The sequence below is a fragment of the Maylandia zebra genome, linkage group LG17 (genome assembly GCF_041146795.1).
Source record: "Maylandia zebra isolate NMK-2024a linkage group LG17, Mzebra_GT3a, whole genome shotgun sequence".
In the NCBI taxonomy this organism is placed as follows: domain Eukaryota; kingdom Metazoa; phylum Chordata; class Actinopteri; order Cichliformes; family Cichlidae; genus Maylandia; species Maylandia zebra.
Window position 1 is genome coordinate 24,961,756 of NC_135183.1, and position 27,111 is coordinate 24,988,866.

At 38.6% G+C, this 27,111-nt stretch overlaps 2 protein-coding genes across 10 annotated transcripts; both read left to right on the forward strand.

Moving 5' to 3' along the window:
• The first annotated feature begins 90 nt into the window (after positions 1-90).
• On the forward strand, positions 91-1,828 carry rhno1 (RAD9-HUS1-RAD1 interacting nuclear orphan 1). Its single transcript, XM_004548411.3, has 3 exons — positions 91-269; positions 409-596; positions 756-1,828. The coding sequence occupies exons 2-3, from the start codon at positions 432-434 to the stop codon at positions 1,476-1,478; spliced, it is 888 nt and encodes a 295-aa protein (XP_004548468.1). The 5' UTR covers positions 91-269; positions 409-431; the 3' UTR covers positions 1,479-1,828.
• An 893-nt stretch (positions 1,829-2,721) lies between these two features.
• tulp3 (TUB like protein 3) lies at positions 2,722-27,069 on the forward strand. 9 transcript variants are annotated; one of them, XM_076875593.1, is made up of 15 exons: positions 2,799-2,846; positions 6,292-6,354; positions 8,594-8,692; positions 8,814-8,908; positions 12,436-12,477; positions 15,725-15,776; positions 19,611-19,773; positions 20,690-20,902; positions 23,192-23,325; positions 23,428-23,619; positions 23,743-23,855; positions 24,685-24,802; positions 24,900-24,998; positions 25,264-25,435; positions 25,582-27,069. In XM_076875593.1, exons 4-15 carry the CDS (start codon positions 8,853-8,855, stop codon positions 25,713-25,715), a joined length of 1,488 nt encoding a protein of 495 aa, XP_076731708.1. In that variant the 5' UTR covers positions 2,799-2,846; positions 6,292-6,354; positions 8,594-8,692; positions 8,814-8,852; the 3' UTR covers positions 25,716-27,069. The 9 variants fall into 9 exon arrangements, with proteins under 9 accessions (XP_004548455.3, XP_076731707.1, XP_076731709.1 ...); XM_076875591.1 differs by lacking the exon at positions 8,594-8,692 and having other exon boundaries at positions 2,756-2,846; XM_004548398.5 differs by lacking the exons at positions 8,594-8,692; positions 8,814-8,908 and having other exon boundaries at positions 2,722-2,846.
• The last annotated feature ends 42 nt before the right edge of the window (positions 27,070-27,111 follow it).

Consider the following 27,111-nt stretch of genomic DNA (forward strand, 5'->3'; position numbering starts at 1 on the left):
GTGAAATTTTTGAACCAATAGCAGATAGGATAGCGACGTCACTAGAACCAATCAGAAAATACAATGGCTACGGTAGATGGCAGTAATGCACATATGAGGTGGTTTGTCAAGCCCCAACCTAACCAAAAAGAAGAAGGGGAAGACGACCCGGGAAATAACAAACAAAAAGCAACAAAAAGATGAAAACAAAGCAGGCAGAGAAAAGACAATTTACACTAAAAACTAACTTTTGATACAAGTATTTATTGTATGCAAATACGCACATTAAGGTAAGTTTAATGTCGTCTTAGCACCCACGAGCGAGTATATTCGGTTTGGTAGTAACCGAATATAGTTTTGGTTTGGTAGCAACATCTGGTTATTTGCGGACATTTGATATCTCAGTTGATCGTGTTTTTATTCCACCAGGTGTTCTGTGATGATTTATCTTAATGCCCAGAAAAGTTACAAAGACAGCAAAGCCTTCGCTGCAATTCTTGGAGCGGCCTTTGTGTGGAGCCAAACTCCAAAATGTGCCCGAAATCCGAGCAGCACTCAATGCCAGAGATTTCTTCACAGAGGCAGAAGCACAGAGCAGCTCAGCTCTTAATTCCTGGGTAAGCTGTAATGAATACTTTTTAAAGTGGCGTGGGCTATGTTTTGCTTAAAAATTATTTCTGAACATAAACCTGATCTTCATTTGCTAGAATTTCATATAATAATTTTCACATATGACTACATAGATTATTTTGTTTAATTTGCCTTTAATATTTCAGGTTAGGCCACAATTTGACATTTCAGTTGCAACTGCACCTCCAGTGAGACGAGGGAGGAGAAAGTGTCAGTCTGCCACAAGCATCTTGGATAGCTGCAGTCAGCTGTCCAGGAAAAATAGTGTCTGCAAATTCCCCCAATTACTGTTTAAAACAGGGTCAAAGGACCAAACTCAGCAACCAAAGGGGATCTTCAAGAAGAAAGCTATAGAGAGTACTCATGTGGAAAGGAAACCTGCCGAAAAGAGAAGGACAGTTTCAGCTGCACAGTGCTCTAACCTACCAAAGGGACAGTTTGCCTCAGTAAGAAAAAAGAGCGCTGAAACATTCTCAGACGACACTTCATCCCACCAAAGATGTTTGGCTGAACCTGACAGACCATCTGTGCAAGTGTCAGAGAGATGCAGAATTCCAGCAGTCTGTGCTTCAACACTTCCCTGTGAAGAGTTTAGCACCACTGAAGTCAGCAGTGTCTGTCCACCTCCTGATGTGGACACTCCGAAAGCAATGGAGGAAAGGAACATTTCTCCGTCTACCCCCTGTGGACATTTGCTGCTGGCTCAGCCGTGTACGCCTCCATGTAATGAGTCACCTGACATTTTGGTGGCTGACACGCCAGAGAGGGACTATGGAATGAAGGTGACATGGAGAAGAAGAAAGAACTTGATGGTGTTGTTAAAACAGAGGGGCCATCTCTCTGAGGCAGATGCTTTAATTCAAAGTTGATGTAGAGATTGTAAGATTTGTCTGTATTCTCATAATAGCTGCAGATTAATTTCCTGTTTATTGGTTAATTGACTAATTGTTGCAGTTCTAAACATCATAATGCCACGTCTGACAAAGTCTGTTATGAACCCCCTCTGAACAACATTTTTATGCATGAGTTTAAAATATAACTTTAGTAAATTAGTTTAATGGGTGTGATATTAAAATCTGTCTTGTGACAGACAGATTCTAATGATACTGTACTGTTTTTATAAATTATGTTATATACAGTAGATTTAATCCTCACTTGTGGCAACATATCTGGATTGTTATTCATATGCTAATGGATTTTGATAGCAGACATCTGGAAGAATGTTTAATCTATATTAACTTTAACTGAAATATCCAAAAATTAAGAGGCACAAAATAAGTACTCAAGTTAACTGTGTGATCTAACGACTGGTCTTCTGAAGGGCCATTTAAGATTGTTTTTGATGATTCTGCTGTGCAATTTAAAAATAGGCATAAAATAAATGTTTAAGAGGAAAGAAAAAGCTTGATTATTGAGTAATCTCTCAGGCTTCCTGTGACCCCTTACACCTGGGATTGCTCTGCATTTTTATCCCTCCTTCTAGCATTCCATTTATTGAGACAACATCCCAGATTGTGATTGACTCTTGGTAAGTCAAGACGTCACACTAAAAGTGTTGACCCTAAAAAAGCTGTGCTGATCCCTGGATGCATCCCTTCTGAAACGAAAGATGAGCATCAGCAGGTGAAATAAGTGTTTAACAGTTACAGTGACACAACCGTTCAAAGACTTTCCCAGAAACCACTGAAAAACACTAGTTTCCATTTATGTTACATGGTAGATGCCAGACCTGTAACTTGCAGGTTTGTGAGTAGTTAGATATACCATTAATTCAGACTACCTCACAGCAGTGTTAACGTGTTCCACAAAAACATACTTTGACCCACATTTAGTTTGCAGTAAAGTTATATTGCTATAATTGCAGTTGGGTTAGATTGGACAGGTGGAAATTTAGCTGGATGTTTTTCTTCTAAAACTTTAGATTTGTGACAAATCATTGCTAATTCATTCGTATACATTACTTGCATTTATATAAACTTATATTTATACAGGTTTTTATTTATATAAAATGAAAAATCAAACCCCTCCTACAGTCAAGGCATGCACTCCCCCTTTCTGTAGAATGTCCACCAATCAACTTCCCCCTAAGTAACTGGTAAGCCAATAGCAACCCCTGTCTTTAGTGTGCTCGGTAACTAAGGACTGAGCAACTGAGTTCTTCCCAACCACAAAAGTGCTATGCCTCCTGAGGATCTTCCTTAGCAACCGTGGACAAACATGAGTTACTACAGCATAAGGTGAGAATTAAACCTAACGCAGTTTGTACGTTGTGTCCTTACTTTTTCCCTTTGGTGAACTGGGGAATGGGGAGGTAAGCGCTGGGATTAGCGCTTTCTTTGAGGCGAAAAACTTAGCTGTCGCCCACAACTTTTATAAGAGAGAGCTGCATACAGATAGAGACTGGGCTCAGGCAACTAGCGTTAGCTAGTAACAGGCTAGCTTTAACATTCCACAGCTGGCGTGTGAGCACAAGGAGCAGTTAACGGTGTAGTCCCCCCCCCCATCTTTTTATTTTATTTATTTTTTCGTTTCGATGACTGTTACAGGGCGAATGGCGAGATAACGGTCGTTGTATTTCAGGACTTGTGCTGTGCACAAACCGCACAGCAGAAAGGGGCAACCGTTTTGTTTTAATGTTACCCTTGCTTGCTTATAAATGTAGCCATACTCCCTCCTTTTCCGATGAATAAAATAGTTCGGAAACCCATCATTTGTCGCATCTCGTTTGTCTTTAGTTAAATGCCCACGTACAGTGTAATAAACACTTATTTATTTATTTATTAAAGCCGCAGACAATCCTTTTGTTATACACAAACACATTTCTTTATTTCAAATAGCATTTGCGTTAGATATTTGCCTCATACATAACGCCATAGATATTTCAAATTTGGATATAGCAAGACTAGATGGATTCCAAATAGTGTGTTTTGCTGTATAAAATGCTTTAGATCCTGTATCTAAAGAGAGGTACTCAGCCACTTCAGAGCACTCACTAGGTTTAGGTGAGTGCTCTGGAAAAAACCCCACTGTATATCATGTCTGAACATGCCTCTTCGTAGTCTCTGGTTTTATGTAAAAAGCATTCATGTCAGCGTGTGTTTATCCTCACCTCCCAAATGAGTAAATAGATAAATATCTGGATAAGTAAGCCAGTTACTGAATGCAAAACATAGATTTACAAACAGTCACACAAAATTCGCCTGGGCATAATGTACTGCATGTAACCCCCCTCCCCATACACACACAGAGTGTAAAACGGCGCTGTGTTAATGGAAGCTGCTTTACACGGTTTTAAGAACTGGAGCAGAGATTCGTCCTTCATTTTTGTTGGGAGATAATTATCACAGTAGCTCACCCACCCTTTCCTGTTATAGAGGCAGTCACATTATTTGATTTAATCAGTTTGTAGATTAGTTCTGTCACCTAAGGCTTAAACTTAGTGATAGATAATTTTTATTAGTTACAGTGACATTGAAACGAGAACTTTTTTGTCTGCGTTTTGTTTTTAAATTGACTATTTTGCTGCAAACAAGTATTGACAGAGAAATGGTCTCTACATGGTATCAGTTAGTCTTGGTCTGTTGACTTGGAATAACTCCCATCCTGTTCATGTTTTTTCCCCAGATGTAGAACAAGTACTGTGTTTTTGGAAATCTCAGGGCCTTTCTAACTGTGTCAGCTTAGTAATGTGAACCACTTTGAACACATTCCTGATTAGCACACCACTTGGAATGCACACTTTATCAGTGTTGAAAAGAAATGGATAAAGGGCTTCTCACAAATGCCATGCAATTAAAAAAAAATAATAATAATTATATATATATATATTTATTTATTTATTTATTTATTTATTTATTTATTTATTTATTTATTTATTTATTATTATTATTCTTTGATGCAGTGAATGCTGTGTCCTTCGTATTTCTTCAGTGACTGCTGAGTCACTTGGCAGCTTGGAGTAGTTACAAATCCCACAGTCTCCATGCAGAGCTGACACATTTGCAGAATGACAGTTTTCATAACAGTATCACCATTGTAATGTTTCAAGTGCTGATAACATGAGTGTAGCGTTATAAGTGCAAGGCTGGTGGAGTTTTGTTATTTGTCGCACTGCACAAACAGTGCCAGGCTAGTGCTTAGCAGAGATTTTCAAAGTTTTGACGACAGCTTGCCTGCTTAGGGAGCTAGCACAGAAAATGCACACATCAAACCCTAGTGTAGTTACTGTGTGTGTTCAGATAATGGTGCTTTATTGTCATTTATGTAGTGAGGTTGCTGTAATATTTCTTAAAACCAGCTTTATTTGTATATTTTAGGAACCAGCATGAGTATTTGTATCGGAAACCTAGGGGTTTTAATTTGGATAATGTCTTTAGGAAAATGTTCTATTTGTCTTTTATTGAGTCTGTTTTAACTTTTTCTTCAATCTGCTGGTTTGGGTCTCTTAGCTTGAAGAACAAGAAGAGGTTGGAGCATGTTGTTAAATTGTGTAGTAAAGTGGCAGGTATAAAGCTAGATGATCTGCCCTCCTGGAGGCAGCGCAGCAGAATTGAAGGGAGAAAAAATTCGGGTGATAGCACACATCCTGTGTTTTCAGAGTGTCAGCTGTTGACTTAAGGGAGGAGGTATTCTTTGCCTAATTGCAGAACAAATAGATTTAAATTCCAATTTGCTCCTACCACTATTCATTTTTAAAATTCTATGATGTGATTTGTGTTTTTCTTGGCACATCTTGGCTGGCTACAAAGCAAATTGCCCCTCGGGGATACTAAAGTTGATCTTGATCAGCCACTATCTTTGGTGTTACTGAATTCTCCTTTAGATTTCTATTCATTGTTGGATTGTCTGAATACCATTTCTGCCTCCTGTAATATCTCTGGAAATACTCTCTTGGTATTTATTTGTGCTGCAACTTAAGGAGTGATGAATGAATGAAATGTACACTTTCCTTGTTCATAAAATCTCACAATTTTCTATCCCTGTTGTTCTATCCCAGTGTGCACACAAACCAAAATTTCAGTACGTAGAGGCAAAACTGCCTCTGTGTAATCTGACATGTCATCAGTTCTTGTAGCTTGCCATCACCAGTGTGTGAATGTGTGTGTGAATGGGTGGGTGACTGGATGTGTAAAGTGCTAGTAAAGCGCTATACAAATACAGGCCATTTACCATTCTTCTTTAGATTGTATATTTGATGGCCTTTTTGCAGCATCTATACATAACAGGATACTCTATTAGCTTTTACTGCTTTTCCATTCATCAACTACTTTCATACAACAAACAAAAAAAAACCCATAAAAAACAAATATTTCTCAGAGGAGAAATATTTATTATTATATATATTATTAGATTTCCCAGGGCTTCCTTAGTTTAGCATTAACCAGAGTCTCCCAGCAGATCAGATGACTTACTCAGGATGAAGTCTGTTTACTTCCCAGGTAGCCTTTGCTGTACTTTTTTCTCCCTTTTCTCTCTCTAGTGGTGGGTCACCTGCACTGTTTTTAATTGTGGGTTAATTCACACAAGAAATTGATCAGCCTTTATAATTACTAAAGTTTTTTTTTTAAGGAAAAATGAGTACAAATTAGTACAAAGTACTGATGCAGTAATCTAACAGTTAATTCATAACTGTGTGTGAAATATATTGCAATAATAATTTGTGCTCTATGTAAAATCCTACAGGAACACTGGAACTAGCCCCACAGCACACACAGTGGGCTTCCACACATCATTTGAGAATAGCAGGTGAGCCCCTGTGTTTACACTCAGTGCACTGTGGGGTAGAGTGTTATGTATAACCTGAGGTAAAATGAAACCCCTTTTCTTAGATGACATTTGAGGACCACAAGTGTTAGCATGGAATCTTCAGCCTAAAGTTAATTATAGCTAACTTTTTTTCTGAATATTTCCTGTTGGAAACTAAAGTTAGTCCTACAAAGACTCTTTTATACCTATTGTGTCTAAATTTTCTTTGTATGATTCAGTAACATTCAGTAGCTTGTGAAAATGTGGAATCATTGAGGAGGAATGTCTTGGGATGAGGTTTGGACTTTGACTAGGCCATTGCAACACCTTGATTCTTTTCTTTGTCAGTGATTCTGTTGTAGTTTTTGTTGCTGTGCTTAAGACCATTGTTCTGTTGCAATACTCAGTTTTAGACATGGTTAACTATCAGGCAGATGGCCTCAGATTTCACTCTAAAATATAGAGGAGCTCATGGTTGATTCAGTGACTCTAAGGTGTCCAGGTGGCAACAAAACAAGCCCAAATCATCACTGTCAGTTGGTATGACAGTTGGTATGAGGTGTTTTGTGTTTGGCTTTCACTGCGTTATGGCCAGACATCTGTGCTTCGGTCTCGTCTATTCATTGTTCCAGAAGTTTTGTGGTTTGTTCAGATGCCACTTTGCAAACCTTAACCATGTTGCCATCTTCATTTTAGAGAAAAGAGGCTTTCTTCTGTGTAATCTGTCCAAACAACCCAGAGTTGTTTAGTCTTTTTCTAATTATATTGGAACTTGGGATCTTTGCAGTTTCTCTGAGCATATGGTGAAATTGGTAGGATATCCACTCCTGGAAAAATTGCAATATTGTGTTAACACACACCTGAATGCTCCAGACCAGCAAACTGCTAAAACCTCTGCTTTTATAGTCAAACTTGCTGATGATTATTATGGATGTGTTCTTATATAATACTTTTCTACTGTAACTGAGCACGCAACATGCTATATACAATTACAATATTACTGCTTCCAGTAATGCTCCCAGGAATGCATAAATTCCTTTGAAACATTTCCTTTCCAACCTGCTGCCTGCATCATATAATGTGTGCAGTTCTGCACGAGCAGTTGGGGTGATATTGAAGTTAGTACGCCATCTTAGTTGAACATTGTTATAAATCAATCAATTAAAAAAATTCTCTACAAGGATAGCGGTTAACCTCTGCAACTGCAAGAACGACTTGTGGTCCAGTTGTGATTTACTGTGGCTGTCCAGTGAATTCCAAATGGCCCAGCTCCACTCGGTTTCTCATGCATTTAGAGACTAAAGTAGCATTTCTGGTTTTTGTAAGCTATACGCTTTTTTGTTGTTGAATAGTACAGCACTGCAAGCAGTCAACTAAATTAATAAATATATCTGTATTCGTCATTCTTTGTTAATTATGAAGAATTAGCGCTAATGGACATGAGTTTGCTTTTTTTTGTTTGTTGCCTAAATAAAGTAAAACATAATTGTGAAAGAGTCAAAAGGGGACTGTGTCACTTGGCATCCCAAGGGTAGCTTATTTCCATTATTTGTTTTGACTTCAATAATTACTCCCACGGGTGAATGATTCCCCTGCTTATCATGAGTTAACGTATTTGCGAGTTTACTGCTCTCTCTCTAAGAACAAACATACACAATACATGCCTCATTTTCTGTCTGATTTTTATTTTGTCTCTCTCTTCCAAATAGCCTCAGGAAAAACAAATGTCAGCTTCTGGTCGCCTAGCAACCACACAAAGGTCCTCCCACTGTATCTGTTTTTAGATGTTGTAATCTACAGGTTTAATTTTATTCAGATAACTTTCTTAAAATTGTGTATGCTTCTCAGTTCCACAATGAAAAATGTAATCTTAGAGTGATCCAGGAAGGTAGTTTGGGAATTAGTTTTGACAAGATTTGGACTATTTAAGGCTCAACACAGTCTCACTGTTGCATAGCTCAGAATTGCAGTCTGGTTTCATACTATACGTGCAGTGGCCCCCCTATGAGTCAGAGAAAATGAGCCAAATGCAAGTGCTGACTTTCTCAGTAGTTAGTGGATGGTATTATGGGAACTTAGTGATAGCAACCTTTAAAGAGTGACTTTATATCTAAAATATAATCAGGCTAAAACAACTTACCCTAGTGCTCTTTCAGACTATATGTTTTCAGTTCTGTCTCTGCCTGATCTTTTGCAGTACTCTGACATTCAAAACTGTCACTTCCATACCTATCCCTAGCTGGATCCTTGCGCATTGCCTCAAGTGTGAAGTCATGGTAACAGCACTAAGCCTCACAACCTCAGAGTACCTCAGCAGTGGTAGCTGTCACTCCCATGGGTGGGACATCTACTCTTTCTCAGTGACACACTAGCAGAGATCTTGGACTCTGTAGGCTTACAAATGGGTAGAACTGAGCAGTAAGTAAGACCCCGAGTGTAAATGAAGATTTTTGTTATAGATAAGAGACATTTGGACTGGCATTCCTGAAGCTGCATCCATGGACACTGTAAAGACCGAGGGATCTCAGCCTGCCTACAGTCGCTGGTCATACAGGTAGTTGCACATAATGGCACGCGTACATGCAGTATGTTTTGATCTCAGTAGTAGAGTTTTTTTCAGAATATACATTCTTGTGTGCTCTTTAAGACTTGTGGTTTCTTTCTTTAAGCAAGACAGCTGCCTCCTGCATTAAAACAGATGCAGTTAAAGAAACTTTTGCTTTAATTCTCCTAGCAGGATAGTCTTTTTAGAAATAAGGAATTACAGAGTTGCCCGTGTTAGGATTGAGGTCAGCATTACTATCTTTCTTCAGGTCGCTGAATGACTCAATGTTCTTCTCGCTCATGTTTCTGCCACCATGTCGTTACTTATTCAGAGCATCAGGCTGTGACTGTGTGCTGTAACCAGAGTTGGTAACTTGCGTGTGTGTCCAGCCCGTTTTGAGTGTGTGTGTGTTAGTGTCTGCTCTTGGTAGGTTAATTCAAGCACATCCATGTAAGTAAGGATGTGCTTGGGGTATTCATCCAGTTAAATGTTTCCTCTTAGCATTTTATTTTATAAATACTCATCAGTTTCTAGTCTGTTTTAAGGAGTCTACATAAACCATATTCTCAGTTTTGAGGCTGTGGTGATTGAGATTAGAGATTTAATTTGAATTTACTAATCTTTAATTCCTTTGATTTTGAAATTGATCTGAGAAGGCTGTAATCATAATACATCTGAACATCTACTCTTTGCTTCTTGTTTAGTTATCATTCCAAGATTCTGTAGCTTTGAGTTATCATTATTCCATTTCAAATTCGAGTCCTGAAAACCAATTGAAGGGGATTCCTCCCTGATAGTATTCAGAGATGCTCATAATATATATAGAAAAAGTTTTGCTCTATGACAGGTAATCACTCACTGATATCCAAAATAGTCGCTGGCAAAAATAACTATAGTTAGAAATTTTCAAAAAGCCATTATTATTGTTAGAGCCCAACCAGGGCTGATAATATTATTCAATATTAGCTATTTGCTGATCTGTCGGTATCTGCATTTAAAATGTCCGATAAATGAAAATTAAAAACGTAAAGAAGAGAGAGGGAAAAAACACGTTTGAACCATGGTATAAGTGTTGATGTTCCAGAGTTTGTCCACCAGAAGGCACTGTACAACTTCCCTTTTGGCAATAAATGCTTTTGGAAACAGCTGATCCTGGAAGACTCATTCAGAGCATAAACTAAATAAATAAAAAATAAATAAACAACCAAACTTACAAATATTTGGGAACTGCTTTGTGTGTCTCAAAGAAAAATATATATTAGAATATTGGATTTTTCGGTCACCAAATATTGGTATTGATATCAGTCTTAAAATGAGTCAGCTCTAATTATTAGCATTGATTTTAGTATTTAGTATGATTTAGTATTTAGTTGCTGCATTTCTGCAGGTGCTTTTTCTGTTGCTCAGATATTAATGTTAAATACAATCAGTCGTGTTTTTAGTGAAAAACAAGAAGGACACGGGTAAATTATATTTAACCTTAATATGTTTATTATGCTTTATCGATCAGAGAGTCTAGTTTGACAATCTTGTAAAATGTATGAACAAAAAGTTGTATGAACCTAATATGTTTTGCATGGCCAGAGAAACCGTAGCTCTCGATAACCCAGGACAACCTTGCTGTGAGGTAATAGTGCTAATGTCTGAGGCACCTGCTTCTATGCATGTATCAATTTTAGTTCTTCCTGATTATAAACTGGTGCAAGAGCAAGTGGATGAATGGATGGATGGATATTTTTGGGGTATGTTTTACTAGAATTAAGCATTAAACCATTATCAGCCCTCATTTTATGGAGTACCCTCTCTTAAGTTCAAAGCTGAATTGCCTGAATTAAGTCACACTCATCCAACTTTCAAATTAACATTTAAAGTGGCAGAGTGGAAAGCTTTTAATTAAAATGAACAACACACAAAACAGATCATGGTCTGATAATACTCTTGTGGGTTTAATACCAAACATTTCTGGTCAGCTTTTCCTTTTTTTTATATCCTGAACCAGCAGCAGAGTTATGGACAGTTATCACAGTTAAATTAATAGCTTTCAATTATTTAAAACATCAACATTGTGCAACTTATTTATATATTTCCTACAAAGAATTTATCAGAGGCATAAGTACTTAAATTTTGCACAGCTCAGCTGCAATTACGTGCTTTGGTAGGCTCCTCCCTTTGTCAGTCTGTGAATCTTTACAGCAGAGTGCTAAAGTCCTCCAATTACAGTGAGGCTCAAGAACACACTGCAGGTTTTTAATCAATGCTGGTGGAAGTGTGCTGTTGACAGAGCAAGAATCTCCATGGTTACCTTGGACTGACACACAAGGAAGGGACAACAGTGGCGCGTCCTTCTCTTGTCACCAAAGCTGTGACGGACTAATGAAGAGGCGATCGCTTACTGCTGTGATGAGGCACCATGTAACTGTGTTTGTGTGTATGCACATGTCCATATTTACCAAGAACATAAAGAGACAGGAGAGTTTGGGTATTTTTGAGCCAGCAGAACCTTTTCTGTCATTTTACAACTGTATTTATTCATTCTGGAAGATTTATTTGATGTTATTATCTTTAGCAGTAGCATCTCATTATCATATTGAAAAACTGAGACATACCTTTGAAGTTGCACTTCTTTTTCTTCTATTAATTGGGATTAGATGGACAGCTTAATTTCTTTCTACTGACACAAAAGGGAGTATTTTTGGTTTGGCCCACTTAACATCAAATTCAGTTCAATTGAATTTCAATTCAGTTTTATTTATATAGTACCAAGTCACAACAACGGTCACCTCAAGGCACTATAAATTGTAAAGTATAGACCCGAAAACAGGGATGTCAAACTCATTTCAATTCAATTCAATTTTATTTATATAGTGCCAAATCACAACAACAGTCGCATTTAACATCAAGTGCCTCCTTCACATTTTCCAAAGTAGTCCGGAGGGCTGGATTGGTCTTTGATGAGCTGATTTGCTCCCCTGGGCCTTATATTTGATACCCCTGCCCTAAAATAATAGGCTTGTATGCCCTTCCATCCAAGTGTCTATCCACAATTCAAGAATCATTGTTCCTCCTACAATATCAGTCAGAATTTAATCGAAGTTGCACACAGTGATGGATTTTCATCCAAACTGTCCTCAAGGTCAAAGTCACATTTGTCATTATATGAGCACTTTTGCTTTTTCCTGTTTTCATAGCATAACTTTTAAGTACATTTCTTACAGTTTCTAAAAAAGAATTCATTCATTTCAGTGTGAGCGAGATTTCGTCCTGGATTTGACTGTTTGCGAGTGTCCTTGGCTTCTCAGTGAATATTTATTCTCAAACAGCCAACCAGTGACAAGGAAACATTTTACTTTCTTTCTGTTCTTCACACATTATATGAACCCCTGAATCGTGATGAATCGTGAGCCAGATGAGCCACTACATCGTTATGACATTGACATTATGGTTTTCCTATTTGGTGTTGTCTCTAAACTTGTTTCACTCTTTTGTTTATTTTCCATATGCCCCATGCGTCTGGCGGTATGGTTTTTTTCCCAAAGACCTTCCAGTTCTGCCAGCTTCTCGTCTAACACAACAGCCAGGTATGCACCTACACACTCCAAAAAATTTTAACTCCAGTTGCAGTACCTGAAAATGACAAACTGAATAATGCACTTAAAACCTTAGTGCAGAACTGTTATATTTCAGACAGCCATCAATTAAAGAATGATCTTCTTGTGTGAGGGGCCTAGGTTTGATTCCGGTGTGGACCCTTTCCTGTGTGTCATTCCCTTTTGCACTCTTCCTACTTTCATCTGTATGCTTACCTGTCCCTGTCCAATATAGACTAAGGAAATGCCCCCAAAATATTAAAAAATATGGAAGTCTTTCACTTGGTTTGCATTTCTTAAAGTGAATCATAAATGTGATTTAAAGGGTATATTTGTTATGTTTGTTTTTTGCTATATTTGTTATTTAGGGGCTAGAATATTAAAACTCTTTATATGCAGGCGTACTTGTTGTTCTTAGAGAATTTAAAACGAGAATGGGAGGCAGAGCCTTAAGTTTTCAGGCCCCTCTTCTATGGAACCAGCTCTCAGTTTGGATTTGGGAGACAGACACTAATAGTAAAATACAGTAGCCACTGTGATCACAGGTGTATCTACTCTGTGACAGGCCCCAAGATACCCGTTGCTTTGTACTAGAGCAAACTCAGCTTCTCAACATTCTCTCCCTCCCCGTCTCCAATAGGCATACATAGAGACTGTAAGTGCAAAAATAATAACATATAACAGTAATCAGTGATATCATTAATATCACCCTGGTCAACAACACAGTCAGAAGTTGAAGGATGGACACGTTTATCTAAGCTTATGCTATAAACTCACACTGCTTTCATCCACTAGGCTACCATAAGCCCCAAACAGATTTAGACATAAAGACAGCTGTAATGTCTATAAGCATGGAGCAAACAAGAGTCCACAGGTCCTCACTGATTGACTGGAGGGGTCACCTTGCCAGACAAACACATTCATTCATAGAATTACCATTTCCGATGGGTCACCTTCTAGATACACAAACTGAATTCTGATTTAAGTTGCTAAGATTAGGCTTAAAACTTTCCTTTTTGCTAAAGCACTTAGTTAGGGCTGGATCAGGTGACCCTGAATCCTCCCTTAGTTATGCTGCAATAGGTGTAGGCTGCTGGGGGGTTCCCATGATGCATTGAGTGTTTCTTCTTCAGTCACCTTTCTCACTCAATGTGTTAATGGACCTCTCTGGACTTGTTGGATTATTGTTATTATCTCTATATCTCTTCCATAGCATGTCTTTTAGCCTGGGTTCCTGCTCTCACCCCAACCGGTCGCAGCAGATGGCCGCCCCTCCCTGAGCCTGGTTCTGCCGGAGGTTTCTTCCTGTTAAAAGGGAGTTTTTCCTTCCCACTGTCGCCAAAGTGCTTGCTCATAGGGGGTCATATGATTATTTTCTCTGTATGTATTATAGTAGGGTCTACCTTACAATATAAAGCACCTTGAGGCGACTGTTGTTGTGATTTGGCGCTGTATAAATTAAATTGAATTTCATTTATTTTATATAATTCAAAAAGCTCTGTGAAAGCCTTCAGCTGTTCTTAAAACACCACAGCGAGAGAACTAACAGGCACTAGAAGGGGAGATAGCTACCCTTTCCTGACTCTAGTTCTGCTGGAGATCTGTCTCTTTTAAAAATAATTTTTTTCTTTCCACTGATATGCCAGCTCATAGGGGTTCATCTGATTGTTAGGTTGTAGGTTCAGTCTTTACCTTAATGGATAAAGTGCCTTGAGGTGTCTATTGTAAAACTGAATTAACTCTCTTTACTACTTATGATTTCTCTCTTGGCTACAAAAAATGTTTTAATCTCTTGCTACTGCCTTTATCAGAGCAGTCATGTTCTAATGTGTTCAAGCAGTGCATTAGGCTCTTAGGCACACACTATTCTGCCAAATTACTTTAGGGGTATTACACTGTACCAATGGAAAAAAATGTGTTTTAAGGAACTATTAGGAAAACTGAGCTGCTGTAGAGAGTGTCTTTAGCAATTAACCAGATAGTGCCTTGTAGCATGGAAACAACATTATTAATGGAAAAGTTCAGTGAACGGTAAACATTTTAATTAGAGCTGTTTATGCCATACTTTGATCCTTGGGTACGGTTACATTAGGTGGAGAATTTGTAAATCTGAGGCTCTTTGGTAAAAGCCTCTTTAGGATGACTAATTAACAACGTGTCCCAGGTCCCACTGTTAGTTCATTTGAAGAAATGACTTGGGAAATTAAAAACTAAAATCATCTCCCATTCTCCAGCTCTCCTCTCTATCACCACAACCTGTGCTCAGTTGCCATAATAACCTGCTGTGGAGCCCTTTGATTCATTCGTGATAATATGACACACTTGGGCAAGATGACTAATTTTGACACTATGTAGCAAGGTACTATTCTTGCTGGCTGTTTGGGAACATATGATGTGTTAGTAGTAAGACGTATTAAAGTCTCCTAAATGGATTTCATGCACTATGATGTCAGCCAACATTGGGCTTGAGATTCATAAGCAGCATGTGTCCTCATTTACAATCAACTCATAAATGTGTAAAGGATGTGAGAGTGACTAAAAGAGGTGTAACAGAGAGTCAGGATAAGCTTTTTGGATATCTGATGAGCTTACGTGGCTCATTTCTGCCAAGCAGAGCATGAGATATTTAAAGATTTACTCGACAGGAAACATTCAAGTTCATGAGGATGGGAGTCACACATTACATCACATTATTGGTTTTGGGTGTGTGTTTGATGGTGAGATAGTGGTGCTGTCGTAGGTCTCTGACTCCGACTTGAGAAAGCCAACTGCTGCTCCCTCTTCACTGTAGCTTAGCAACATTTGCCTGGTCCCTTCAGATAGGTGTCCAAGGTAAATGCCCACAGGCCCCACACTGTAAGGGCTTCTCTCAGCTAGAGCATTGTGTTGTTTCTTTTTCTTCTTCCCTCTCTGTTTCTTAAAAAAAAAAAAAAAAACAAACTAAACAAGACACATGCATAATTAGAGAGTGAGTCATGTCATGTTTCAACAGTAAGTAGAAGATCAGTGTTTTTCCCTTTGTCCCTCTCCCTTGGAGTTAGTTTTCAACGCTACTCTTTTCAAGATGGGTGCTTAAGATTTTAGATGTGCTGTCTTTCACTAAAATTACTAAAGTATCTGTAATTCATTAGAGAAAGCTATCAGTCCAGCTGTAGTAATGCCCTCTACTGGCTAGATAAGAAAATGCAATTTTTGTTGAAAAAATGTGTCTTTATATTGCTTCTCCTTTTCTCTGCAGTGGTGTTGAAAATGACAGCAGCAGTCTTATGCAACAGAAGCTGGAAAAACAGGTGGGAAACAAAACATTTTCTACAACTGAACAGCACAGGTTTTCAAAGATCCTGCTTTTGATGTTCTATTTCTCAAAATTTGTGGCATTTCTGCTCTTTTGTAATTGCACTTTCAAAGAGCATCTGTTGAAGATCATGTCCTCAAATGAGTCTAATGCAGAAGTTCAACTCACACATAGATTTTAGTTTGAGGGTTAACCTCTGGTGCTTTTCTAAACATCTGGTAAGATTTTGCAGGGTAATTAAGGGGCCTGGCTTGTGTTCTGCTCTGGTCACCACGGGCTCCTTATGGTTGGCAAGAATGGTTAAAGCAAAATACATTTTATTAAATAATGTTGTTGGATTGAAAACCTCCTCTGTTTTTTGGCTTTACTGTTATAATGCTGGGTCATGAAACTGTGACACCTCTATCCTTCCCTAATGAACCACTAAACCACAGATTCACGGATGTTCAAATTTATGTCTAAATTGCTTTGAAATGCATAGTTTTCACGTTTAAAAAAAAAAAGCACAGTTTGAATGAGAGATTTTAATAGACATCTATAATACAACTAGATATTGTTTTGAAGATGCAAATTGTTTTTCTAAATGTAGTATTCAATTGACATTTAATTTGTGTATGCAATGACTAAAATGAGAGACCGACAAGCATTTACTCCCAATGCACAGACTTATATTAGCAGACAGTTAGTCAAATTGTGTGTGTGTGGTAATGGTGGTGGGTGGGTGGAGGGGGGAGTCATTATGGGTTACATGGTAAGACAGTTAAAAGTTAATGTTCCTGCATGCAGAGTGATCTTCTGAAACCTTGCTGTAGAGCTGTGGTGTAGCGCTTTAAGCTGGAAGCCTTACTCCAGTATCTCACATTAGGCAGAAGGAAAACAAGGGAGAAGGGTAGGGGGCTCAGATTGGTGACTTCAAAGAGAGAGGCGGATTTATTGTGAGGCGCCTGGCTGTGTGCGTGTTTGTGTGTGTGTGTGTGTGTTTCAAGGTCTCATTGTGGCTGACTTGTGCTGCACGCTTTCAGCTGAGTTCAAACACACACACTCTCTCTCTCTCTCTCTCTCTCTCTCTATGCTCTTAGATAACTCACAAGAACAAACAAACATACACAGAAGAGATCAGCTTTGAAAAATTAAATCATAATTACATTTTATATGTATTTATATGATGAAAGTGAAACGCACTGAAGGAGCTGTACACCTCCCAGCCCCCCCCTCTCTCTCTCTCTTTTCTCTCTCTCTCTCGCTCTCTCTTTCCTTTCTTTCTGTGCTCTCTTGCTCACCCTATCTCTCTCCTGCTCGAGCGCTAATGATTGCTGATTCAGTTAGCAACGGTGACTGCCTGTACATACAGACACACATACACACACCCGCGTACAGACACACACAAGCTTGGTATTTGGCTTGTGTTAGAGGAGCACATAGTGCAGTGGAACAGGTTGACAGTTTACTGACTCTTAAACTGAGCTCCAGAAGAGGAAATAAGGACATGGCGACAGAGTCATGCCCACCAGGAGTGCTTCTTTTAGGGGGAGAACACATCGTCATCTGACTTAAAGAGAAGTGGAATCTTCTTTATTCTTTAGAAAACTTGTTAACTTTTAATATCAATGGAACGGGTTTGTAACTTCTTCTTTTTCTGATGCATTTTCTAGTTTATTTGTCTTTTAGATCAGGACTTGTTTGTGAGACGCAGGTGTGAGGCTGTTGCTTACGTAGACTCAAAGTTTTTTAATCAGTACTGCCAGTGAGAGAAAAAAAATCTAGTTATCTCTCCCTAACAGTACTTCAACTTCTCTTTTCAGTAGAGGGTTTGCATGGCCTCTTTTCATCATGTAAATATAAATGTACATTATATCTAAATCACTGTCTTTTAACCCACGTTCTTTGCTCGGTTCTTTCCGGTGTTTTGGGTCACATAGGAAGGATTGTGAAAACCTGAATGAAGTCACATCCTGTGTTGAAAATGCCAAGTACTCACGCTATACAAAAGAATTGAATATTACAATGGGTTGGCTTAAAATAGCTCGATGGAAGACAAAACAAACTGCTCAGACTAATCTTAGGCTGGGAGTACATGTGCAGCAACTTTTGAAGTTAAAGCTGTGGTTTGCCTCAAATCGGTAGTCAGTATCTTAATGAAGAGGAATTATTGTGCAATGTGAAATCTGGTAGCATTCCCACTTTCATTCATTACACTAGACCTAATTATGTTCATTATGATAATGTTGCATTATGTTTTATTCATTTGTCTCCTTTTATGTATAGCAATAAAGGGAGAACACAGATCTGCTCTTTCTTTGAAATGATAACGACTGGGTCCAGCTCTTGGATTTTTCATATGCGAAAGAGTAAAAAAACAAATGCTTCCAGTACCAATTCTTTCTTAAAGTTTGCTTTTTGGATGTTTTTCATGTTCACTGTAGGATAAGAAGATTCAATTTTCTCTTTTTAAAAACAAAAAACAAAAAAAGAAAAACATTACGGCTAGTGAAAATGATTTCCTCGAGTGTTAGAATGACTGAAGTCTAAAAAGCTGTTTGGTCTGCCAAATATGAGACAAGGCTTCTCGGTCTCTCCCAGCTGACTGAACACTAAACAGGAATTGTTGTTGTGCATTTGGTGCGCTAATTAATGTGCTTGCATAATCCATCGCCTGCTCTGGCCACAGTGGGTTTTAGGGCAAGTGGATACAACATGAACATAGTCAGTTTTCTATCCTTACTGAAACTACAGTGCAAATGATTGTGGACTAATTTCACTACCTAGAGGTTACACCTGTGCTGAGTAATCAGTCGAAAGAAACCTCATCTCAGTGATGATGTTCGAAGCAGCTAATTACTTTATCAGACCCTTGTTATGTTCTTACGTTGGGCATTCTTCAGTTCACCAAACTACAGAACATTACTGTAAGCTTTCACAGCCCCCATTATTTTATTTTTTTTTATTTTGGTTGTTGTGTTTTATTATGGGCTTATTTTTTATTTAGTCTGCCTTTTGGCATCAGTATTAAGTCAGGTCACAGTGGGGCGGGTGAATACAACATGAACGTCAGTTTTCTACCCTTACTGAAACTGAGTTGTGTACTGCATTACATATAGTTTTTGTAGTGCATACAGCTTTCTATACCTTGAAATGGTTTGCACAATTGCTTTATCTGTTATTGCATGTCAAATGTCCTCCTGTTCTGATTAGTAGCTCAGCAAAATGTGTTCTGCTGCCTTACAGGTCTGGACTGTGTGTAGCTATCTTTCTTTTGAAGACTGCGTATTGTATTATGGTGTGACTCACTAAGCTGACCTTGTATGGCTTTATCTCTCCACTGGAATATTTTCTTCAAAGATAAAGTAAAAATAACTAAAATACTTTAATGAGTTCTTGGATGGACTTCTGTGCATTTTGGTACAGGTAACCACGGTTCCCAGATAAGCCTTTAGAAAATCAAAGCTTTTGTTTGTCCAATACTTGTTTATGGCACAAAATCTCACATGTAGAAATCCAATTTTTCTAACCTGTAGTATTAGAATAGCATTATGCAATGCAACGACCAGTGCTCCTTTCTTTTCTTTTCTTTTTCTGTTATTGTCCTGGTCATTTGCAGCACCTACTGAGAGACACAGGTTGTAACTCATCATCCATACTAATGTAATTACCTATAGCTTGTTGTGTTGATGTTTTCCAGCTTGGCTTAATCTTCCCAACCTCCATCATTTAATACATGCCAGCTAATTATGCATGAAGTGAGTTTTCCAGTTGCATGTCCTGAAAGTCACGTATATTTGTACCTAGAATTAGGTTACACAGCATTTCTGTTCCCCCGTTTGGTCCACAGAGGGCACTGCTGGAGCAGAAGCAGCGGCAAAAACGTCAGCAACATTTGATGGTCCAGCCCAACACAGAGGTTCGCCCCCGGCGTTCCAGGGCACGGCGTGGTGAAGAGCAAGCCCCACTAGTCGAATCTCAACTCAATGTCACCAATGATGTCATAATAGATGGTGAGAAAAAACATGTGCAGCATTTTTTACGTCATTCATAAAGGCATGTTAATCAAATCCCCATAGTCTAGGCATTGTCACACACTGTTTCCTCTTTACATAAAAGTAACTTCAGTTGGAAGTATACAATGTTCAGCATTTGACTGTTTTTAATTTAGGCTAGGCACATCATAGAGCAGCACGGTTAAACTACCAAACCACACTTCAGTCAAGGGTTTTTTCCCCCTATTTTTTTAGTTCAGTTCACAATAAATCCTATTTCATTTTCAGGATTTTCTAGTGTTCTAGGCAATCTAGTATTGATTTTCTGCCTTGTTTCTTGCACACAGATGTTTCCCTGGATTCTTTAAATCTGATTATGAGAGGAGATATTTGGGGCCTTTACAATTTTATATTATATTTTAAAGAACATGGTGTACCTCTTCCCATTTTTACTTCTGACAAGCTGCTTCTCTAAGATGCTCTTTTATACTATGTCATGTTACTGACATGTTGACCTCCACATGTTATTTTTAGTGCCACTTACTTTTACAGCCTTTTGTTGCTTCTGTACCAACTTCAAACTAATTGCAGTTATATGAATAGAAGAGGTCTTGCTATGCATTTAAATGTTTTCTTTGTTAAATGGCATGTTTTAGACCATTTTTATGGTCGAAAACAGTAGAAAAACCACATTCACTAATATCCACTCACAGAATTAAGTTGTTTGCAACAAGGCCCAGTATGAGAAAAAGAAGAATTACCGTAGTCTAAAGTGCAAATCACGCAAACCTACACTGGAATCCAAGATAAAAATATGGATTTGGAAATGTGTATAATAGATTCACTTAGTAGATTCATTAGATATGCTTGGTTGGACCCAGTTAAGGGAAAATTAACAGCTCATGCTTGTCTGCCACCTTCTCCTGTGTTGTAGGTATTGATGGCCCAGCAGCCTTCCTGAGCTCAGAACCTCCTGATATAGGAATGAAAATTCAAATCCTGTCAGTGAGCCAGTCCCAGTCTCAGTCCCAGCCTGAGTCTCAGTCTCAGTCCCAGTCCCCTGCTGCTGAAGAGCCTGAGAGGGACGGAGACACTGAGACGCTGCTGGAGCCCAAGACAGATATCCACGAACTGCTGCAGAAGCAAGGTGATTTGTACTGGATCCTGGATTTAAATCATTATTCTGAACCCTGCAGTAAAGTCAAATGGAACAACTATTGTTCGCCTGCTTACTTATTTACTTTGTTAGTGTGTGTGTTGAGTCCCCTGGTGATTTTTTTATTAGAAGAGAGTAGCATCAGATATTTACTTGTGGTTACTCTCAGGGTTTTCTTACGTTTCTCAGCTTTACAGTTTTTACCTATAAAGGAAAAAATGTGTATTTATGACACTGCAGGTAAGAAGTTGCTGTTAAACAAAGTCAGACTTTTTGACATCTACCAAATTGATAGCACTCTGCTGCTGCATGTGGAGTGAGTGGTATGATTGATGGTAATGCAGTGAGAACTGGTTCACTAAATAATAGATAAGGGCATTGTTCACACTGCAGTGTTTGTTTGTGGCATCATTAGAACTACTACCACCCACACCTGCCAACCAGCTGATGGGAATATGTACAATTTCAGGAATTGTACATAGAATTTAATATCCTTCTTGGCCGTGTGATAATAATTATCTGGAAATGCTGTATGTCTTTTTTGGATTTGCTCAGTCAAATGTTAGGCCTCTTTGACATTTCCAGATGGTTGATTTCATAAGCCAGTAGCTGACACAACTTTGTGTGGGTTTTTTAATTGGAGCCCTGGAGTCACTGTTAGAGGGCAGCTAACATTTGCATTCTGTATTCCATGATGCTTCCTGCTTTTTCACAGGATTAGTAGCATATTTGGGGCGCATCACTTGTAAATACTGCACAATAGGGGTTGTGTTTTGCTGTTTTTACTGTCACATTATCCATCTGGTTTAGTGCTGCATAGCTTAATGTTTTCTCTTATGCTGGAACTTGCCCAGGATATGTTAGTCTAACTGATCAGTGTCAGGAGGAGGCACAAATATTTGAGGACAGAATGCTTTTTGTATGCAAAAGAAGAAACCCCCATGTATTTAAAAGCAGGAATATTATTAACGTGAAATTGGATTTGTTTAATAAGGTTCTGCATTCCTTTTAATGGGCAGCAGGGAGGAACTCGTCTGGTCACTCCCTGAAGTCTGATAGGGAAAACTGGCCTTGACCTCCTCCATCTGTTGCATTTGTAAACACATCACTGATGGGTTTATGTTCTGAATCGCCAAGTCTCACTGAATATAACACGATGTTCATTTTGTGAATGAAGGAACAGCTAAGATGCAAAAAAAATGAGTATAAAGCAGGGTACGATTTTAAGCAAGCCTACTTGTGTTCGACAGATCTCTACCTATGAGCAGCGTTCCTTGGTTTGTCGGTCAGAACCACACTTGTTCACCCACATTTTCCTGCAGCAGTATATCCTCACAGTAGTCAGTTTGATTGCTGTGATTTAAAATCTAAAGTTCTTCATTTACTTCAAACTGTAGATTGGATTGCAGTATTTAGGACTCCAGCTGTATAGTATAACAATTTAGAGTAATCTTGGTATCATTATTGCCATTTCTGGTCAAGCATTTCTTTTACAAGTCCAATTTTAATTAGATTTTAATAAAAAATAATACTTCAATGTAGTGAAAACACACAGCTTTCATATGAGTTTACACTTTGATAACACATTACAGTGGGATATAGCTGCAGCCAAGAGCTGCATCCTGGCTGATAAATCCAATTATCAGTGAGGAGACAGATAGACAGTCCCGACTGTCTGCACTGTGCAAGCCCCAGTTTATGTCTGCATGACTGCATGGAGCTGTCTCTGCACAAGTAGCTGCACATCAGCTTCATTTATTGTCATAAATATGAGCCTTCCAGTAACTGACATGGAAAAGTACTCTTTAGGCCAGAGAAGTGGCCTTTTGGTTGAATAAATAAGAATCAATGCTAAATAATCACATTCTTTTTGATATTCACTTTCACAAGTCTTCATCCTTTCATTTCATTTGTCATGGTTTCAACAGCTGATGTAAAAGAAATCCCCCTCCCCCTGAATGTTTCAGATAAATATGAAAGGATGTGCTTTCAGCTAGTATTGCATCACTTCTTGGGAATTTTTTCTCATATATCAAAGACCGCAGATGAACCCAAAAAACTGGTAAAATCTTCTGTGGAGCGTTTTGAACCAAAACTGAAGGAACCCCTGGAACGAAATAATGACTGAGGTTCTTTTGTTGTGGAGAATGTACGCAGAGCATCTGGGTTTCATTTTCCTCTTTTGTTTTTGTATGAATGGGTTTCTCAGCTGGAGAATTTGTAAAGACCTTCGTGTGTAATTAAAGCTCCCTCACACCACACTCCCACGTCTCTCACCAGGTCTCTGCGAAAGCATGAACTTTGATGAAGCCAGTGAGCACGAGGAAGACTTGGAGGAAGAACGGACCCGTTCTCGGTCCTCTCACACAGACAGCAACAGGCCTGCCTCAGCTACTAGTGGCAAGGACATTCCTGTAAAGCCTACGCACACTAGTTCATATACTCACTATTATCTAAAATGCTTCTTTTTTTTCTTTTTTCTTTTAAAAGTAGCTGACTATATTAATTTGTCCCAGGATCTGGTTACCCCAGGATCACCCACAGCGGAAAACTTACTAGCCGATGTGGCGAATCTGGAGGAGTTTGTCTTACGCCCAGCACCACGTGGCGTCACAGTCAAATGCCGAATCACCCGTGACAAGAAGGGTATGGACCGCGGCCTCTACCCCACTTACTACATGCACATGGAGAAAGAGGATTGCAAGAAGGTGCGATACATGCGTGGGCCATTAAAGTTGTGAATAAGAATCATCATTTTTGTTGTACAATGTAACATTTATAAACAAAAGCCTTCATTAGATACATGTGTCTGCTTTATTGTGTCGTTCCAGGTGTTTCTGCTGGCAGGAAGAAAGAGGAAGAAGAGTAAGACATCCAACTACCTTATTTCAGTGGATGCTACCGACCTGTCACGAGAGGGAGAGAGCTTTATAGGTAAACTCAGGTAAATCCACCCTCCCTGTGTCCACAGAGACCTGCATTAATAAGGTATTATTTGCTGATTGCACACCTTTAATTATATTTATTGTTTTAATGTCAACTGATACCATGTGAACAAAATACCTTTAATTAATAGCATTACCTGCATTCTGTATCCGGCAGCTCTTATAAGTGATTCATTTTTCTATTTGATTGGTAATATTGATTCCAGTCAAAATAGGCAGTGAAAACATTTCATCTGTCCATCCATTTGTAGCTCAACTGGTCACCAGTGTGTGCCTGGCAAAAATAAAGTAAAGTGTAGCAGACCATTGCCTGATTTCAGAAATTCAATCACAAACCGTGAACTACTGAACAGGAAGCTTCTCTTCTCTTCCGTGCCTGGCTTCCTCCAACTCTCACTCACATTCACACTTTTTTCTTCCAGCAACACCTCACCTCCGGTGAGATTTCAGAGCGAGACTTCTTCTTGACGTGAGATACACATCTCTGTAGGGATCCTTTTCATAATGTTGACAGTCTGAGCCCATCAGTGGCAAAGACAACGACATTCACTTTGGTCTGGACAGTTGACCTGTGGGATTACATTGTAGCCTCTCACTTTTGCCTCTTTTTTTCAATATAACATTCAATGTGATTCCAAAGATTTTCTGCTTGCTAACAGTTAGAATAAACTGCAGCATCCAATAGTTGCTGTTTTCTTGATATTTAGAAAATAAACAGTGTGTTGCTTTCTGCCAATCCACATGACTCAAATGTGAAACAAAATGCTGCCAGCATCTGAAAAATATGAAAAGGTGTAAACATTTCATGACCGGTTTGTTTTCTATCAGATCCAACCTCATGGGCACTAAATTCACAGTGTACGACAACGGGACCAATCCGTGTAAAAACCCCGGGGCTCTGCTGGAAGAAAGCAACACACGACAGGAACTGGCTGCCATCTGCTATGTGAGTGAATGACAAAAGGCTAGCAGTGTGTTTAGTGTGTTGCCTGTTCATTAAATATATTTAGTAAAATTGTCACACTCTCTGTGTTTTTTGGCAGGAAACCAATGTGCTGGGATTCAAAGGACCACGCAAAATGACTGTAATCATCCCTGGCATGAACATGAACTTTGAGAGGCTCCCTGTAAGGCCCCAAAATGTGAGTCTGTCAGTAACAGAATTATGCAAAGCTTAACAACTCAAAGAATTTGCCCTTAAATGTGCAACGTGTTGTCCGAATGCTTCATGTATAAAATGACTAAAAGATTAATTTGAATCCAAAGCTGTTTAGCTTTAGCAGTCTAACATTTCACAAATGCTGTTAGAATGCAAAAGTCCAAAAGTCCTGGTGTGTGAGTTTAATGTGTAGTTTGATTCATTCCTAATAAGATTAAAGACTGAAATCGGATGTATTTGTATGATAGGAGCAGGAGAGTCTCCTGAGCAGGTGGCAAAACCATTCGCTTGAAAATCTGATCGAGCTGCACAACAAGGCACCCGTGTGGAACGATGACACCCAGTCTTATGTGCTAAATTTCCATGGCCGTGTGACTCAGGCATCAGTCAAAAACTTCCAGATAGTTCACGATAATGACCGTGAGTATCTTTAATCTCAGTTATGTTTAAGTAGTTTAAATAATTTGGCTGCTTATAGGATGTTGCAGAATGTCTTGAAATATTTAAAACATACACCATAAACACACTGATCGACCTTTTTTATTTTTACCCCCCTCTATCTCTAGCCGACTACATTGTTATGCAGTTTGGTAGAGTTGCTGAAGACGTCTTCACTCTGGACTACAACTATCCCATGTGCGCTCTTCAGGCGTTTGCCATTGGCCTGTCGAGCTTCGACAGCAAGCTGGCCTGTGAATAGGTGCTGGTGCTCTGCCGGTAAATTCCAGGAACTCAGTTTTTGCGTGTCCCCCCCACCCACATGTCATGTCTGTCGTATCAGGGTTGGTTAAACGTCTGCTAACCTGTGTACAGTTTATGTGTATATGTACACGTGTGTAGAGACTAAAAGGGAAATGCAAATGAATAATCTGTGCTGGAGACAGGTGCTCTTATTAGACACCAAGTGCAAAAAGAACTGATCTGATATTTATGAACCTGTTTGAAGATATGTGAAATGTTTATTCTTCACATATTTTTGTTGCCTTTTATATTTTCATTCCACTAAGTTTTTTAGCTTAAAAAATAACTGTCATCTACAATTCATACTGTAAACCATTTTGAACTATGTAACATGATGGCCTTTCCTCTGGCACCACCTGCAGGCCCAACTTTAGATGTTGCCAGAACAGAAACGCACAGTTGCTGTACTTTATTTAAGGAACTGGCATCACAGCCTCAACACTAGTTTAACTTTTTTTAATCCTTGTTTACATCTTAAATCATATAACGTATGTTTTAATCTGCCTTTTATCAATAGCTAATTCTGATATTTTTTCATTGTGGTTATCACTCTAACATCCTTGTGTGAAAGGTGGGGGTTTTGTGAATTTTTTTTTTTTATCTTGTGACTGTGATTTTGTCTTGGCTAGTTGGATTATCATCTTATTTGAGCCGTTCTTACAGTCTTAAATTATTCAATGACATTTCAAGATATGGAATTTTACAATACTATTTGGAAGTTAAACATCACTTCAACTCTTATTTTTCTCCCTTTTTAAACAAATTTGATAAGGGGGGGTTATTATTTTCATTGGCAGGGATTTAATGTGGTGTTTTGGTTCATCACTGTCCCGAACGTGTTATCTGTTCAATGCAGAGTTTGTTCTTAGATGGACTGAACTGGGATTTTTTTTTATGGCCAGCAGTGTCAGATACTTTTAAAACAATTTGATCTGGATCCTTCAAAGAGCCATGATTTTTCATGCATAAGCTAAATTATTAGAATTTCCCTGTTGTTTCCTGTTCAAGGAAGTGTGCAATTAAGTTCTGAAGAAAAATATTCTGTATATACTTTTACTAAAGAAGTCTTTGATGAAACACGTTCCAGTCTGACCTTTGGAACAAACAGTCAGCTCATTTGGCTGTATGAAAACATACCAGCAGTTGATCAAACATGCTTTTCTTTTCTTATACTGAGGTGAATGCATTTAGTGTTTAATTTCATAAACATTACAGAAATGAATTTCATTGAACAGATTTGAGAGAAAAAAAGGAAAAAAGTGTTTATTGTAAAATCTTCAAATAACAAAAATAAAGGCATTTTGAAAAATTAAGTGATACAGAATATGTTGTCATTTTAACACTGTCTTCACTAT